The sequence below is a fragment of the Melospiza georgiana genome, chromosome 11 (assembly GCF_028018845.1).
Source record: "Melospiza georgiana isolate bMelGeo1 chromosome 11, bMelGeo1.pri, whole genome shotgun sequence".
In the NCBI taxonomy this organism is placed as follows: Eukaryota; Metazoa; Chordata; class Aves; order Passeriformes; family Passerellidae; genus Melospiza; species Melospiza georgiana.
In genome coordinates this window covers 229,969-246,574 of record NC_080440.1, presented here as the reverse complement: position 1 = coordinate 246,574, position 16,606 = coordinate 229,969, and the positions used below count along the sequence as shown (strand labels likewise).

The 16,606-nt window shown below is 36.7% G+C and overlaps 2 protein-coding genes across 8 annotated transcripts in view; both read right to left on the bottom strand.

Annotated features, from left to right (window-relative positions):
- Positions 1-1,414: 1,414 nt before the first annotated feature.
- On the bottom strand, positions 1,415-2,819 carry MRPS25 (mitochondrial ribosomal protein S25). The gene is made up of 4 exons (XM_058032183.1): positions 2,658-2,819; positions 2,431-2,537; positions 2,036-2,123; positions 1,415-1,810 (listed from the first exon to the last, which is right to left on the bottom strand). Exons 1-4 carry the CDS (start codon positions 2,789-2,791, stop codon positions 1,624-1,626), a joined length of 516 nt encoding a protein of 171 aa, XP_057888166.1. The 5' UTR covers positions 2,792-2,819; the 3' UTR covers positions 1,415-1,623.
- A 1,681-nt stretch (positions 2,820-4,500) lies between these two features.
- The window catches only part of NR2C2 (nuclear receptor subfamily 2 group C member 2), a 36,410-nt gene continuing 24,304 nt past the window's right edge, over positions 4,501-16,606 (bottom strand). For 5 of the 7 annotated variants that reach the window (XM_058031692.1, XM_058031687.1, XM_058031690.1 and 2 more), the window contains 3 exons: positions 15,167-15,304; positions 13,562-13,667; positions 4,501-11,596 (listed from right to left, as the gene is read on the bottom strand). In XM_058031692.1, the coding sequence (XP_057887675.1) occupies positions 11,422-11,596; positions 13,562-13,667; positions 15,167-15,304 (419 nt within the window). In that variant the 3' untranslated portion in view covers positions 4,501-11,421. The remainder of the gene's footprint in view (positions 11,597-13,561; positions 13,668-15,166; positions 15,305-16,606) is intronic. The other 2 variants (XM_058031689.1, XM_058031691.1) reach the window with 2 other exon arrangements.

The window sequence follows — 16,606 nt, the reverse complement described above, 5'->3', positions numbered from 1 at the left end:
AAGGGGTTGAAGTAGCTCACACCAGCCAGTCAAGCATGCCTGATGGTCTGTCTGGTGTAGCCTAATTCTGGATTTAAAAGGTGTGTAGCAGAGGTTGGCTTAAGACCATGAAGTTCTTATACTGATGTTTTCTTAGAGCTGATTTAGTCCCCAAGTTTTATTTTGCACCAAGTAGAAGAACACAGGATTCTTAAAGGTCTTGACAGAACATAGGTGCTTAGCACCAGATTCATGAAGGCAGCAAAAATTGTTGATAACTAAACAGAATCCCTGGAATTATCTAAGAGATAGTAAAAGGCACTTGTTTAGGACGGACTTGGTTGCTAGTCAGGAGGATTGCATCCTGCACTATAACCTAATGCTTTTTTGGTATCAACATGAAAAACTGTTTCAGTGGCTACAGCTTTCTCATTAAAAAGTGGTTTTATCCTGGTTGAAACTATCCTGCCTTGTTCATATTTTCTGGCTAATACACTAATACCAGTATTCTTATTGTATATATAATACATTATTTTTACAAGCAGGTAACAGACTAGGATACCTCATGATCTTTGTCAGTGTTAACTGTGATAGACTAGACACCTAATAAGAATGGTCTTCACCTCTAATGTGAAGACCTTTGCTGGTATAGGGACTGTTGTGTGGGTTGCAAGGCACAAGGGAATGAAGATGAGTTAAGCATAAAGCTCAATAACTAATAAGCATCGACTTTTGTTACAACTGCATGCACTACTCCGTATGAAAACTTTGTAAAAAGAGATGAAATAAAACAACGTGTTTATTTTGTGTTGTGTTTGTTCTTGGCAATTTGTACAGGATGCTTGCATCAGTGTGGAATTTTGTATTCAACTAATTCAGAAATGCTGCAATACAGTTCTACAGTGACTTGTACATATAAGCCTGACGTAAAGGTCTGTAGAGTAGAGTACAATCTATCATGTTTATACATATTACAGGGATGGTGTAATTGGTGAGGCAGAAACTGTAGTGATTCAGAAAGGGGTTTTTTGGTAATTGTAAAACTTGCCTTTTATACACCAATTTTCCCATTCTCCTTTCCTGCTGATATTCCCGACTTGATCAGTGCTTCTCAGAGCTGCAGTATCAACTGCAAAAGTTGTATCTTCCTGGAAATGAGACTCTGAACTGTTTCTGATTCATAACTACATAAATTAGGAAAGTTCAATTGAGACTGGAGTTATATTATCATTTGTCTGTCTTTAGTTGGTACAATAGGGACTTTTGCACCACTTTCTACAAATTATGGAATTCTGTGCTACTTTTAAGATTTAACTTTTTAGTCTAGCCACTCTATCCCAAAGAAAACATGATCTTAGTTTTGCCATAATTGACTACCTGCAGGCATGAATAAGAAATAAGACTATTAATTTTGTTTTCCAGTAAGAACCACAGCTTTTTTTGGTGCCAGTTTTAACTTTTATTTATTTTTCACTTAATTCTAGTTGTAGTTGTAAGAAGGCTAATGACACAGTTCTCTGTATTGAATGAACTTGCTTGTTCCTGTTCCCAGGAACTGCTGCCTCTTGTCTCTCACTGAAGCACCTTCATTGTCCAGTCCTGAGGCAAAATAGCTCCATGACTTGAGATCTTGAAATGTCAGGCTCATGCCTCATTTTTCATGGCACCTTTGTATTTTCCCCTCATCTCTTTGGGCAATGGTACAAAAGCAGGACAGGGAACTTGGCCTTCAATCTCACACATGCATTCTCGCAGATGATACTTCTTGGGCCCGAAGGTTGCTGGATGTGACAGTTTTTTCCTTTCTCTTTCTTCTTTTTCAAGTATTTCTCTACAAAAGAGATCTGTTTGTTACTATCAGAAGTCTGACTTGCAGTATTTCCTCTCCCTTCCCTGGACCCAGGTTATTAGAAAGATGGAGTTACAGTTCCTACCTTGTGGACTTTATCTTGCTTGTGTCAGTTTTATCCAGGAAAAGTAGTATTTCCTTCTGTATTCCACAAAAGTTTATAATATGTATGCTAGATGATGTATTAGCTTACTGCATGCTACTTACTTGCTTTTCCCCAGGATTTTTTTAATGTGCTCTGTTATCTCTTTGTTGGTTTTATCTTCCACGTCTACCACAACTTGTTCTCCACTGTCTGTCAAGAAAAATTCATAATAGTGTATCAGATGATACCACTTCCTCCTGTATGCCATTTCGAGAGGCTTTTACACGCACAGGAATGAAGGATCTACTTCCTCCTGCGGTTAATGTGCAATGTAATATTTTAAGTGGAAAAGCAAAATCTCCATGAGGGTGAGTCATGGGGAGCTGCTAACGGCTCAAGCTCTATTCCGCTCGAGCAGCCGAGGGAGAAGGGCCCAGGCGCGGCGGTCACCACGCTGCCGGCGCGACCCAGCCACTACTGTGCGGCTCCTGCGGTCCCCGCGGCTGGCGCCACCTACCCAGGTAGAACCGGAGAAAGGGCGAGGGAGTCATGTTCCTGAACAGCATGATCTGCACCCAGGGGTTCTTGTACTGGATCTGGGGGATGTTGAAAAACACGAACTTTCTGGAAGGAAAGAGAAAAGCACACAACGGCTGGCCCGTTGTCGCTGTGGAGGGCGCGGCCCGTGCAAGCCCGGGTGTCTTTGCAGGGGCACCCCGCGCTCCCGCCGCGCCCCGCACTCACCTTGCGCCTTCGCTCAGTTCTCCAGCCGTGTTGTAGTTCACGGTCATCACCTTCACCGAGCTCTTGAACACGACGTCGCCCTGGCTGAGGTACTGCAGGGTCCGGCGCACCGGGAAGCGGCCCTTCATCGGCATCGCGGCGGCGGCCGGAAGGGGAGGCAGCGCTCCCGCGCGCCCCCTGGCGGAGGCTCCGCCGCCCCGCCTATCCCGTCCCTGGCAGTACCCGCGGAGGGCGCGCGCTGTGCCCGGGCCCGGCGGCGCGAGGGGCGCGCGGGCCGTGAGGGGCGCGCGGGCCGTGAGGGGCGCGCGGGCCGTGAGGGGCGCGCGGGCCGTGAGGGGCGCGCGGGCCGTGAGGGGCTCGGCGGGTCCCGCGCACCGCAGCGACAACTTCGGGGCTACTCAAAGCTTTTGTGTTCACGATGAATTAAAACCTTAGGAAAACCCCTCTCTCCTCCCAGAGAAGTTCCTTGGAGTCAGTAAGTTAATGAGATTTCTTTTCTATACCAGACCCGGTTAAATCTCTCTCCTAAGATAATCACTGTGGTGAAAGCAAATTGCTGTTTCTCCCTAAAAGATAGTAAATTATGTATTTGGCTTAGAGAGCTCCTGTTCAAGAGAAACTTAAATCAACTTCAAAATAAAACTCAAGAATGCAGTTATATTTGTAATTCACTTTAATGGTAAAAACCTCATTTAGCTACTAGTATTAACCGCAACAATATAATATCACAACAGCATTTAATAAAATGCATAAGCTAAATCATGCACTGCAATACTCTATATACAAACACAACAATGCAAATTCCTCTTTGTGACTGAAGACATTGCTTGGATATAAAATTTAGTTTAAAAAAAACCCATGCTATTGTTTTTAAATGCTATCACACACAATAATACTGATTTCACAAAAGAAGCTGTGAGAAATGAAAAACTTTTGCAGTTTTAAAATAAACAATCGTTTTCTAAATTATAAGGAATAGACTTCCAGAAAATATCCCAAGGAACTGAATGAAAGTAAATGCTTCCTTCTATAAAAATTTGCTGTATTTTAGGAGCTCAGCATTCCCTAGTATGCCAATACAGATACAACTGTGCAGTTTTCAGTTAGGAAACTATGAACACTGGCTTCCAGTGTATTTCGGAGTACACATTAATTATTAAAAATACTTGAACATTTGATCTTGATTCCATATATGGAAAATTTAACATTTACAGTCGTTAAGTAATATGTTTTCTTCTTAAAGACTGTGCTTTTTTGTTTTAAATTTACTTAGTCCTGCTTTAACCCACAATCATGAAAATACCATAAAGTGGACCTGTGTTGTATTATTGCAGAGCCTTTATTGCCATTAAATTTGAGCACATTTTGTTCTTCAGAATACAAACAATTCAAATGTGGATATAACACATTTGGTTTCACTGAACTTTGCCTTTTCTTTTTTTTTTCCTGAATTGACAGTTGAGTTTTTAAACAGATTAAATCTTGCATTAATGCCCCAATTGGCTTCCTAAACTTTAAAACTGTTCCTGCAGAACAGTGACCTTAATAACTATTCACCTTTAAAGAGAAAAGCAAGCATTCAAACACCACCAATTGTCCAGACACCAAGGAGGGAACATCTGTCACAGAAATTCCTGACATTAATTTACACATTTTTCGTGCTGAAAATCGTAGAAATAAGGGTTTGAAATGCTACAGGTTTATTCCTATATTTGAAATAAAAGCTTACAAATGCTCGCTAACCAATACACCAAGAAATAGAACATTCTCAGCATTTTCCAAAGCAGACTTTCCAAAATTTCCTCAGACTTGTGGTTCACTTTAATAATGCACAAAGTTAATGTTATTTTGATTAGCGTCATTTCATTGGATTAAACATACACAAGTCTTTGCCACAGTGAGCACAGAAGGTGGAAATAAATGCCCATAAAATTCTATTTCACCTTTTTAATGACAGAAACAACTTGCTGAACTACTGTCCTGCATGGTCCGTGAAATGCTTTTTTTAAAAAACTCACAGTTAACAGATTTACTTTATGGAAGGCTTCCTTTTTAGCTTCATCAAAAGAGAAGAAGCTTTGATAATGTAAATGTTTCATTATGAATAAGAAATAGTCTTACTTCACATCTCATTTCCCAACTGTGTGTCCATGTCCCACATGGAGTGGGTCTGTCACAGGCAGTGCAGGGGCTGCACAGATTGCAGACCCAGGAGAGGACAGAATGTGGCAAGGGACATAGTCTGACAACTAAATTAAGAAACTAGCTGTGTTCAGTTTAGGCTGGAAAATAAAAATAAAAACTTTGGAAAGTGAATATACAATTGAAATGCATTGTGAAAATCCTGAAGATGTCTTGATACTTGCTAAGAAATAAACTACCTGCAATGTCCCTACTGTTTAATTACCATTGTACCAGAGCTGCTTTTTCACTGACCAGAGCACACAGTCTCTATCTCACAGCTTGGTTTCATGAGATCACTATGACAATATGACTATTGATTTCTTAAACAGCATCCATTACCTCCTCTTCTGTGTGCTGCAGTTCAGTGATAAATGGCAACTTGGTTTACTTTCAATTAGCCACAGATGAAGACTTAAAACAAAAAAATCAGTCTCTTACCAAGCTTCACAAAAAATACAACTTTACAAAAGTATCTCAGGAGGGCTGGAAGAGAATGAGTATATAATGAGCAGGGAAGCATTTTCTATGACTATAGTTATTTATTCCTTGTTTTAAAAAGGCTCAATTAACTATTGATATCCAGACCTCTATAGGTCAAATGAGAAAAGGTAAAGAGAGTAATGTAAAAGCCAGAAAATTAATGGAATATATTTGTCAGTTTTGAACAGCAAATAGTAAATTCAGACTGGTTTAGAAAAAAGGTGCAAAGCTCTGAAATTTGTGAGGATTCACCAAATTAGGAAGCTATGGTTTAGCAAATGAATAAAAAATTTTAGCACATAATAGATGAATAATGGCTCCATATCTGTACATATATACATACACTACACATTTCCTATACACTGTACAGAAAATATTTAGACAGAGAGGTATAAGCATATACATTCATACACACATACATACATACAGCTATTTACATATGCATCATCTGCTCGAGTGAGTTCTAGAACTGAACATGCAGAAATGCACAACGGTGGGAGGCACAAAATAGACGTACAACTCTATCAAACCCCTTAAAAAGAAAGGCAGGAATTTAACAATAATAAGCCATTTTCAAAGCATTCATGTAACAAAGAGGACTGAACAGATTGTGGGCATTAATGGAACATTACAACAGTACTACCGTGATGAACTTAGCATGACTTCACAATAAAAAACATCTAAACTTCAGATGCTTAAACTTAGAGCATCTAAACTTTACAAAGAATTTTACTTTAACTTGTAACGCCGGTATAAATAATGTTGTAATTTTTTTTTTCACAAATAATTTCCCATATGTTGATAACACTGATTGCACCTGAAGTAGGCTTGTAGCATTATCTAACAAGATGGGCTAATGGCATCAAACAATAAGCCTGAACTTAATTCAGGAGTATTTACTGTTAAAATGACTCAGCAACTTTAGAATGAAAAGGTGCAAAAAGTAAATGCTTTCATTTGCTCTCCTTTGCCATCTCCTCTTGGTAATTTTTCATATAAAGCTGTTTCTACACTAATTTCCTGTCATTTAAGATCCAGTAGATGCTGGCAATTTGTCCTTCCTCTGCCCCTTACTTTCCTCTCTAGGGTGACCGTGCCCTCATTTTGCTGATCCCTGCTGGATGTTGGGAAGTGTTAGGACTGCAGACTGTTGTGTGCTGTTGTCAGCTGGCCCATGCTTATCACCAAAGCCATCTACTGCAAAAGCTGTGCTGTATAGCCAGTGTGGCAAACCCTGGGAACAGGTGGGCATCTGCCTGTGTTTTCTGGGATTTATGCTTTTCCTCTTATGGACAAGAGTAGGTGAAAAAAAACACCTGGTTTTGCACTATTAAGAGTAACAGGGGAGGAAGAGAGGGATCTCAAATAGAAAATCAACATTTTTGGTCTTTCCAGGATGGTATCATCCAGTAGATGTGTGCTGGTACACCTGTGCGTCTGACTGACCTGCCAGTTTTACTGCTCACTTCTCCTGATTCAAACAGGGCCCTGACTGGTGCTGTTAGCGCAGGAAGCTGCTTTGTCACTGCTTGAGCAGCCCATTCATTTCCAGTTCTGTCTTCCTGGTTAAACCGTATTCCTGAAACCCTGTGCTAGTCATGCTATTTGGTGCTAAATTTTTTTTTTATTATTGTCTTTTACTAATTAAACAACAGGTAATCAAGAAAGAATCCTAATTACTGTCTGAACTTTAATGGCCAGGAAAACCTACTGACACCTGCAGTATCCTGAATGAAGTAATTCAGGACTCTGTGAGTTCTGTGTACTATACAGAACAATAAAAAAAAACCACACAAGTCTTTTTCTGTCTCTGCCAAAGGAGAAACAAGAGTCACGAAACTGATTTCACCTGGGAGCTTCAGCCCTGACTTGGTTTCTCTATGGCAGCCTCAGAATTTGCTCTTTCCCAAAGGGAACTGTAATGGTGATGCAGAGCTGCTGGATTGTGCACACACTGGAACCAGAGCTCCTCACCAGAGGCATCATGGCTTTCTGGGGGCCACAGGCTTCAGAAGATGGTGAAAGGAGACTTGGCAAATGACGCCAACTAATCAGTGGAGAGCAACAATAGTTTGTAGCTGCAGTGTGCTCTGAAAACTAAGCCTTCTTAATGATCTAACATTTTAAGGCAGCTAAAAGAAAGCCTTGTATGACTTCTTAGAAGGATCTCTCCTTGGAGATAACTTTTTTCTCCTCTACCAGTTTCATGCCAGAGTAACTCCACAGACACCAAAAGCATTGTAGACAATTTATAAGCAATGTAAATAGGCTGAGAAAGATTACTTTTGCGCATGGTATTAGTTCTGACTCTGCAGTCGAATGTAAGTAAATAAAAGGAAGAAAAGAGTATACCTTCCTACATTTGTCAAAATTGTAATTAAAATCATTATGACAAAGCTAGTCCCAAATGCTTTTTATCTACAAGACTGAAATCCAGTTCCTTTTGCAAAAGAGTTGGAAAACAAATGAAGCACAGTGGACATTACTACCTCGTTATCATTCCCAACGTTGCCTCATTATCATGCCCCGGTCTCACCACAGAGTTCTAACATTTGTCTGACTGAATTATGACTAGTATACACATTTGCTCAGGTTCAGATAAATCTAATCAGATAATTTATTACTGTATTTCTGCCAAGTTAAAATATTTTCATTTGAAGAGCAGCAGAAATACAACCTCAAAACTTCTGAAGAGAATAAATTTTGGCACTAAGTAGAGCTTCAATGAGATGAACTTTTCCTAGAATCACTTTGTGACTGTGATAGTTTGACTCCAACTTCTTGTGAAAACAAGTTTGGCATTTAAATTTCACCTTTATGAAAACAAGCTATTTCTATATTTAATACTCAAGAAATAGTTCTTCAATAATTGCTACAATATTAAAAAACTCTCCTGTCCCATATTCATAAGGAAAAGTTTGCACTTTCCAAGAAGAAAAATAACCAAAACTAATTTAACAGTAAAGCTAATAAGATTAGCCTGTTACCATCTTGCAGTCACTGTAGGAGGGATGGAACAAACCTCAGAAATTTGAAGAACTATGTCAGTGTTGCAATATTATTTTCAGCAGAGACCGTGCAAAGCCTGCTTGATTGTGCAGCTGCACTGTATGCATCACAGGATCCTGCTGCCACTGAGACAGATTGTTATGGGGAGAAATGGGCCAAGGGGAAGCAAGAGGGAAAGCACAAAGTCCTTTTCCTGGGTAGGAAATAGCCCAGGCACACACATAAGTTCAAATTTCTACAATCCAAAATGTTAGTCTTGGAATCAAAGTAGTGTATAGTTAGAAAGAGTACTTTTTGTTAATGGCATCGGAACTAAGTAGCTTGTTTCTGAAATCTGCAAGCCAGCAAATCATGCTAATGATGCTGCACAGAGGGACTTTGTAGCTTTTAGGTGGTAATATCCAAATCTTAAGGATGGAACTGCTCCATTTCATCTGTTAAATGCATGCACAACTATGGATTGCATGGTTATTACTTAGTTTACAAAAATTAATCTTTTATCCCTAATAAGCTATTTAATAACTATTTGCAGAGTAAGTAACTAGCAGGGTTTGAGCAAGGATGTAATTATGTGGCCTTGCATTTGTGGGGAGTGTAGTTTATTTGTAAACAGAACTGCATGATATTCATTGTTTCGATTTACGTATGTAATGCAAGGCACACATTTTACATTTTATTTTGTGTGATCATTTTGTTCCCCAAAAACTAAAATGCCTTTCTTTTCTGAATTGTTATTATCACAAGTAATAAAAATTACAAACAAATTTTCACACAGAAAATGGGGTACTTTTACTTGAAAAATTGGAAGTTGAAATGATGTTTGTCAAGAAAAAACTAGCTGGTGTGTATTGAGATTTAAAACCAAATATTCCAATGGCTAGTTTTTGTGCTAAGGACCATTTAATTTACCATTAAAATGCCTTCTGATCTGCTTAAATAATTTTTATTAAATTCTGAAAGAAAATTAAGTTCTGTAATCCTTTTGGCAATTAAAGAAATCAAAATATTTCAATGCATTCTTCTTGTAGAAGTAAAATTTTAAATTTTAACAAAAGCAGCGACTACTTCTTCCAAGGTAGCTATTGTTTCTGATTAATCACTTTTAATTTTTAAGTTATATACCCTTAACATAAGGACTGCGCAGCAGAAGTGCTGACACAATCCCACAGCAGTTGCACTACAGTCAAATGGTTGGTACTAAAAGCTGAAGTCCAGCTGACTTCACGTGTAGAGAGCAGACTTTCCATTGCATGAACAATATGACAATTTCATTTGCTATAGCAAAAGTTGAGATAGATACAAGTGCTGTATTACAAATCTCTGCATTACTGCAACTCAGTAATACTCTTCTGAGAAAAGAAGATTCTGAATGCGCTAAAAATAGTAACTATAGAAGACTAATGCATCCAGAAGCTGAAATTAAATAGTCTTTTGTGTAACAGTAAGTGCTACAAATATCAGCCTCCTAACAAACATGAAGTATACAGGTTCTTTTTGTTACTTTAGAAGCCTCATCTAAAGCTGCTTAAGGTCTTTTGGCTACAATTCAGACTCTGAAAAGTCACACACACCAACCTAGTTGATGTTTCTAAATAAATATCAATAACAGAAGAAAAACCAAAGTGCTGAACTTACCATTAGATAAGTTTTGTCACATAAATCTACTAAAGTAAGAATGCCTCTAACACACAAATAATTAAAATAATTAATGCATCTAATGTGCCAGGATCAGGTAGATGAAGGTATTAATTGCTATGACTTAAAAAAAAAAATCTTTGATTTTAAAATACTGAACAGCCATAATATTAAATTATAGTAAAATGAAACCTATGCTAGCAGCTAATGGCCAGTACTACTAGCAGACATATTGATGGCTCATCACTCGAGACAATTAAAAAGTAGTTCATTTTATACCTCCATGGTGCATCAGTCATTAACTGCAATTGTACATGACTGAAAGTAAATCCTAACTATATTTTGGTTTCAAAGTGAGTGACAGGAAAGTTGAGAACACTGCAAAATCAGGAGTGCTTCATGAGGGAGGGAAGGAGAAATAGAAAGCTTTGGAATAAACTCTTGCTGACAACCAGAGGTTCTACACATTTCAGGTCTTAAATTGTACCCTGTGGCTACATTATGAGGGTGTTCAAAGTACAGAGAGGAGGAGTAAATTTGCAGCATACAAAGAGCATACTCAAAGAGCACCACACAGCTCTATTTGAAATTTACTGCTCTTCCAGTTAATGACTGATTTTCCCCTAAGTAAAAAGGCTGCCTCTTAGAATAACGTTTGTCATGATTGTGTTTGTCTGAATAAACACTTTAAGGAACCTGCATATTTAATCATTATTGTGACAAACACTTTTTTTCTTTAGTGTGGGGAATTCCTGTAGCACATAATATGACTGTACTGTACCGTGTATTACAACTGCACTAATTTAATAGATGAAGTTTTATATAATGTGGATATCTGATTTAAGAATCCACATTAATTATTTCATGCATAACATAACAGCATGTGACTTTTTGTAGATTAAATGATTGTCTCCTTTAGCATTCTACATTTTTACAAAAATTGCTAGCATTTTGACTAAGGACATATCCATTTTTTTTCATTTTCCATACTCATAAACAGAATGTTGATGATGCTGTTGCTCTGACAAGAAGTGATTACAAAGTGCTAGTAATTATACCCTGGCATTTGCTAGACATTCATTCCAAGGATATTTTTAAATATATACATACTGTTCTTTTACTTTTAAAGTAATTTTATTACTACTCTGATATTATAAAACTCTTTTTAACCACTGATAGTTTCTAAATACAAAGCATGTGAAAAGTATGTTCAGTAATCTATGGCCTTTTAAATGAAAGGCATCCAAAATATTCCTTGTGGCAGGAAAGGTCCTATAATAGGTCTTTTAATAGCTGCTTTAAATTTTGTCAACATCAAAAAAAGACAATGAGAAATCTCTCAGGAAACTGATAACAATTGGTATTATCTGCACATACTGAAACACTACTCCTTTAACTTCATAATTATACGGGTTTTGTGAAAATTACTTCAATCCCTCAAATTACGTTGTTCCCTCTATGCAGATGTGCCAGTTATTTGTCCATTATATTCTGCTGTTTCCATTTTGAGAATGTAGGGGATTATGCTGTCAATTGGAACGTTTCCAATGAGACCTGTGAAAAACAGTTCCTCAGTGATGCTAGAGCTCATCAGCCTAAGTGCTGGCAGGCGAACTAGGATCCGGGCTAGCCTGAAAAAGAAGTTCAGTGGATTATAAATACATGTAAGACCAGTTTAAGATACTGTATGGCTAAAGAGCTGGATCTGCCTTTATAATTACCATAATTCATGAATAGGTGTAAAGAGGCAATTAAAGCTAATTTGGCTACACCACAAAAAGAATGGTTGCTATTCTATCCTGCAAGCAAAATGAAACCTAAGTAGCTTTGTAGTTTTCCAATGAAAGGGACGTGTTAATGCCCTTTGTAGACAGAACATGTACTTACAAACACACAATTTTCTTGGCCTGCTTTTGAAATTCCCAGCTCTGGACAAACAATGCTGAGACTAATGATATTTATGTTGATTAGTGTGAACATTTGAACCATTTTAGGAGCACAATGCTTAATTAAAATTTCAGCCATAAACAGCATAGTCCTCAGTTGCCTAGCAACTTCATGCCACATGAGATAGCAGGAAGGGGGCTGGATGTATATAAACAGAAAAAAGAGAATTGGCTTCTAACGAGAAAAGGAATTTGGGGGAATGTACTGTTAAGCATAAATATTCCCAAATTGCCCTGGTGTTTTATTTACCAAGATGTTAACAGATATCCAATACAATGAAGTGACTGTATTATATGCTAGACTTCCCATTAATATGAAATTTAGGACAGTGATGAAAGCATTTTGCTGTCATTCATATGGCAGATGTGCATCACAAATGCTAAACCAAATAAATTTTCTGAACCAGAGCCAAGTAATAGCAAACCTCGAGTAGCACTGACCACAGGTGCTCTAGAAAATGCTTGAATATTTGTGGAGAAAATATCTAAGGTCCATACTGCTAATATACCATATCTTGTAAACATTAGGGCAAAAAGATTGAAACTATGCTCTTGTTTTTATGAAAATTGTAACACTTGTCCCCTATCTTAATTTCTACCAGCACTCAGTTGCTCAGAAATAAACAGATTTGTTCTCTAAACTTGTCTGTAGGGGAGCATAGAGATAGAGACACTATTAGTTAAAATACAAGACACTGCTTGGGGAATGTAACTCTGATTTTCTTCCCCAAGACACTATTATGAGAAGTAAGTATATGGAACAAACTTTAGTTTTATGGTAGATATTCAGCTCTCACTAATCAAACCAGAAGGCCTCAATTGTACATGGAAGAATTTGCTTAAGTGTATGGGATTTATTCTTTACATGAGGATGTCTTCCACAGTAAAAAAAAACATGTTCTAGTATATCTTACAGACGAAGGTGAGTAGTTCCCTGAAAATGCAGAGAATTATTGTGTTGATGAATTTTGAGTTTTGGTGGAGATTCTTAGAAAATACAGTAATTGTTTCTAGCACATAACAAACAGAAGAGCTGAGAAGTGAAAAAAAACCAAGTTAAATAATTTCAGAGAAGTCCTTGGAAATTAAAAAAACCCACTAAACCCGGGGGAGAAAATAACTAGGATGTGGGAATTTCTTATAAACAGAAGTTTGAGAAATGGTTGTTGTTCCTTATTATATGTGTCATTGTTTTTCCAAGGGCTATAACTGACAGTTTAAACATTTTCCTGCATATGCAACTTAAAAAAACATTTCAAGGATGATAATCACCTTTTAGTTGTCAAAGAGACTTTAAAATAATAACTTGAAAAAAGAAGCAGTGTGAATTAATCAGTTGAAGCAGTTATCCCCCAAACTTCTAAAAAAATAAGTCTGTTTTCTTTTTGAAACATGACTATGACAATCTCAAATCCCTCAAAAGCCAAGAAAGTACTAATAAATTTAATTTACATGGAGGAAGCTAGACAGCTATTCTTGTTTCTATATATCTTTAAACAAACCTGCTTTTATGAATTGGGTTTTAGTTCTTTCTCACCAACAGTCAGAAAAAAACCCAAACCCCGAAAGTCAAAACCATCAATGACATTATTTCGTACTTCTGTTAGCTACAGCCCACAACATTACTTTGGGTACTTTAGAGATAAATACCTATAAGTATCTTCTGGATAGGTTTTTTGTACATAGTCCTGCAATTCCATCTGTGCCTTCTCCTGGAATTTTTCTATTTGGGTTGAACTGGTCAGACCAGGGTGATCTAAAGAAACAAAACATTTCTGTATGTCGATAGTTTCCCTATACATTGTGAAATAAATGTATTTATAAGACTCTCACATTTAATTTCAATGAAATATTTTTCTGGTATTGTGATGTTTAACATCCTAGCTGTAGAAAGGTAAACATTTACTTCCTGGCTTCAGAATTAGCTTGTTCACTTTTCTCTCTAGAGCTGTGTGTATCCATAAGAAAGTGGACAAAGATTAAGCCTGTATGTGTGCACCAGGCAATGACATAGAATTTGTTTTTAGCTTTGCCTGTTTAAATGGTTGCCTCTGTGATTTGTTTTAACTAGGCTGGCTAAGCAGTATCTAGGGTTATTTTCTTGATAGATCAATGTCCTTATCTTCTCAAGTCTGTCTCATGTTTTAATTCCAGCTAGCTCAGCTCCTCAGCCATGTTCTCAGAGCAAAAAAAAGCAAACCCACAAAATATCACTTCTCTTAGTATGCCGAAATATCTTCACTCATGTGTCCAAACTGCTTGTCCCTTGAAATAGGAAAGAGCTACCTTGAGTTTGGATCGTTTCTTGCTTTTCCAACTCAAAACCCCTAACAAACCTAACTCTAATGGGACAATCTCCCCCAAAAAATTCAAAAGAACATTTCAGGACACCAGTATCTTCTAATTAACTTTTATTACAAAGAGAAAAATAGTTACGAATGCAAAAAAAACCCAAGCAAACACACCAATAGCAATATATCCTTTTACTTTGTATTCTATTAAATACAAAGTAGTAAATACCTTTGAATTGAAGTAAATAATATGCATTTCTGAGCAAAACCTTCCCTTTTACTCAACCTGTCAGCAGTTTTAGATTAACCTTTGTGTGTCCTTGAAACATTTCCATCTTTGCTGAAAAGACTGCCACTTCTAGTTTCTTTATCGTTCCAGAAAATCCTTAGGGTCTTCTTTGAGTAAATTTTCATATTTCAGAAACTGCTTTAGCTGTCTGCTGTCATTTTTTAGTAACAGATGGAAGACAGCCTATTTACATTCATTTTTTGAGATTTTGTGGAAGTTTCATATACAATAGGTATTTCTGCTTATATTTCAGCTATTCCTCTTATAAGTATATTAAAAATACTAAAATTGAAGCAGATTTCTTTTTGTCACTCGGTAAATGCATTGCTTCTAATCCCCCTCACCATTTACCTCGCTAATATTGCTAGCACACGGTCCAGATAATTTATTACTCATAGATTCTCAGCTGAAGGTAACTTGAGAATCTAATCTTCTAGGATGAATATACTGGAAACACCTGATAGATTTGAACTGTATATAACATGGATATGTTGCTCTGAAGTTATTTTAAGACACCTATTATGATAATCATTATGAAACAATAATTTTATCTGCAACAACTCCTCCTTGAGATGAGGAGTCTCATCTCAAGACATTAGTCTCATTTAAAAAATACTAAAGAATTTGCATATTAAGACTTATTATTTAAAAATATATGATTACTAAATTCCTTACCAGGGCTAAAAAGGACTATAGCTTTAAGGTATGCATATTCATATCCATCAATATCAAGCTTGGCCATGCTGTTACAGAACTCCTGAAGTTTCCAGATGTGTTCCATGACTTGCTTTATTCTGTCGCCAGAAAGTTTATCTACAAAAAGATATTGCTTACTATTTCATCTGAGCTCAAGCATTTCTAATATATTAACAAATAAAGTTTTATAAACCAAGTCAATGATATTTGCAAGTCTTTTGCTGTCTTGGAACCACTTAACATATAAGAATGGCCTGAATTATTATGAAAGCAAAGTGAATTTTTAAAGTCTGAGACAGACCCGGAGCTAGCAAACAATGTTAAGAACATTCTAGCAACAGAATGTTATCCTGTCGCCAGGACAGCATAATCTGCCACACCAAACCATTTCCAGTGAAGTACTGTTCTGAGCAGAGATTCTGAAATGATGCTGCATTATCCTAAAAATGGCTAGAGTGATTCTGGGAATGAACAGAAGCACAAAGCAAATACTAACGCGCTACCCTAATTTTAAATTCAAACATTATTGAATTAGCCTTTACAAAAGTGAATAGAATGTGAATGTTCTTTACAAAAGAACAGTAATGACAGTACTACTTTCTCCTCTGTGCGTACTTTTAGGAGTGAACTTTTCATTAGCTATGGTAAATAGTCTTTTTCCCATCTGATAGGGTAAATGCACTGAAATACACATACACAGATTCTTCCATCATTTGAAAGATCACATTCCTTATACTGGGTTCATAATCTATCTTAAAATTTCAATTTAAAAGATGTATTTTATTTATAGATCTGTTACGAGTGAGTGGTATTAGCTGCTAACCTAGGAAGGGAGAGATTTCTATTTTGGTAAATAGAAATCCTTATATTGGACTCCATATCTAAAACTAGTCAAGGAATAAAAACATTAGAGAATACATTAAGACTTTTTAAAAATATATAATTACTATTATCAAACTTCAGAAGTCAGTTTACAAGGGATAAAAGCCTTTCCTTGAAAAACATATTAGAAGAATTTTATTCCAGTCATAATCTCCAATGCTAGTATTTCAAATAATTTTAATATTTTATTTTTCTCTATACAGCTTATAGTGCATAGGATTGCTTAGACTCCATGTTGCTTAAACAGAATCTTTGACATAGTTTATTATGATTTGATCTATTTTCTGGAACTGCAATAAGAAGATTAAATGAATGGAAGAACCATTTTTTTCACAGTCTTGAAATAAGAATGAAAACATAATCTACATTTCTTAAATCATTAATTGTGATACAAATTTTTAGTTACTCGAGACAGATGAAGATAGACATAATGTAATGTTTTTATTTCTGTATTAAATGGGAAAATATGGTCTAGAAAAACTCAGGAAAAGCAATTTTAGAAAATTAGAATTCCAGAGTTTCTAAGCAGCTTCATCA

Excerpts from the sequence above, each read along its gene's own strand:
- MRPS25 (XM_058032183.1), bottom strand. The coding sequence starts at position 2,791 with ATGCCGATGAAGGGCCGCTTCCCGGTGCGCCGGACCCTGCAGTACCTC. Across the intron at positions 2,538-2,657 it reads GAACTGAGCGAAGGCGCAAG|AAAGTTCGTGTTTTTCAACA; the intron begins GTGAGTGCGGGG and ends CTTTCCTTCCAG. Across the intron at positions 2,124-2,430 it reads CTTTCTCCGGTTCTACCTGG|ACAGTGGAGAACAAGTTGTG; the intron begins GTAGGTGGCGCC and ends TTTTCTTGACAG.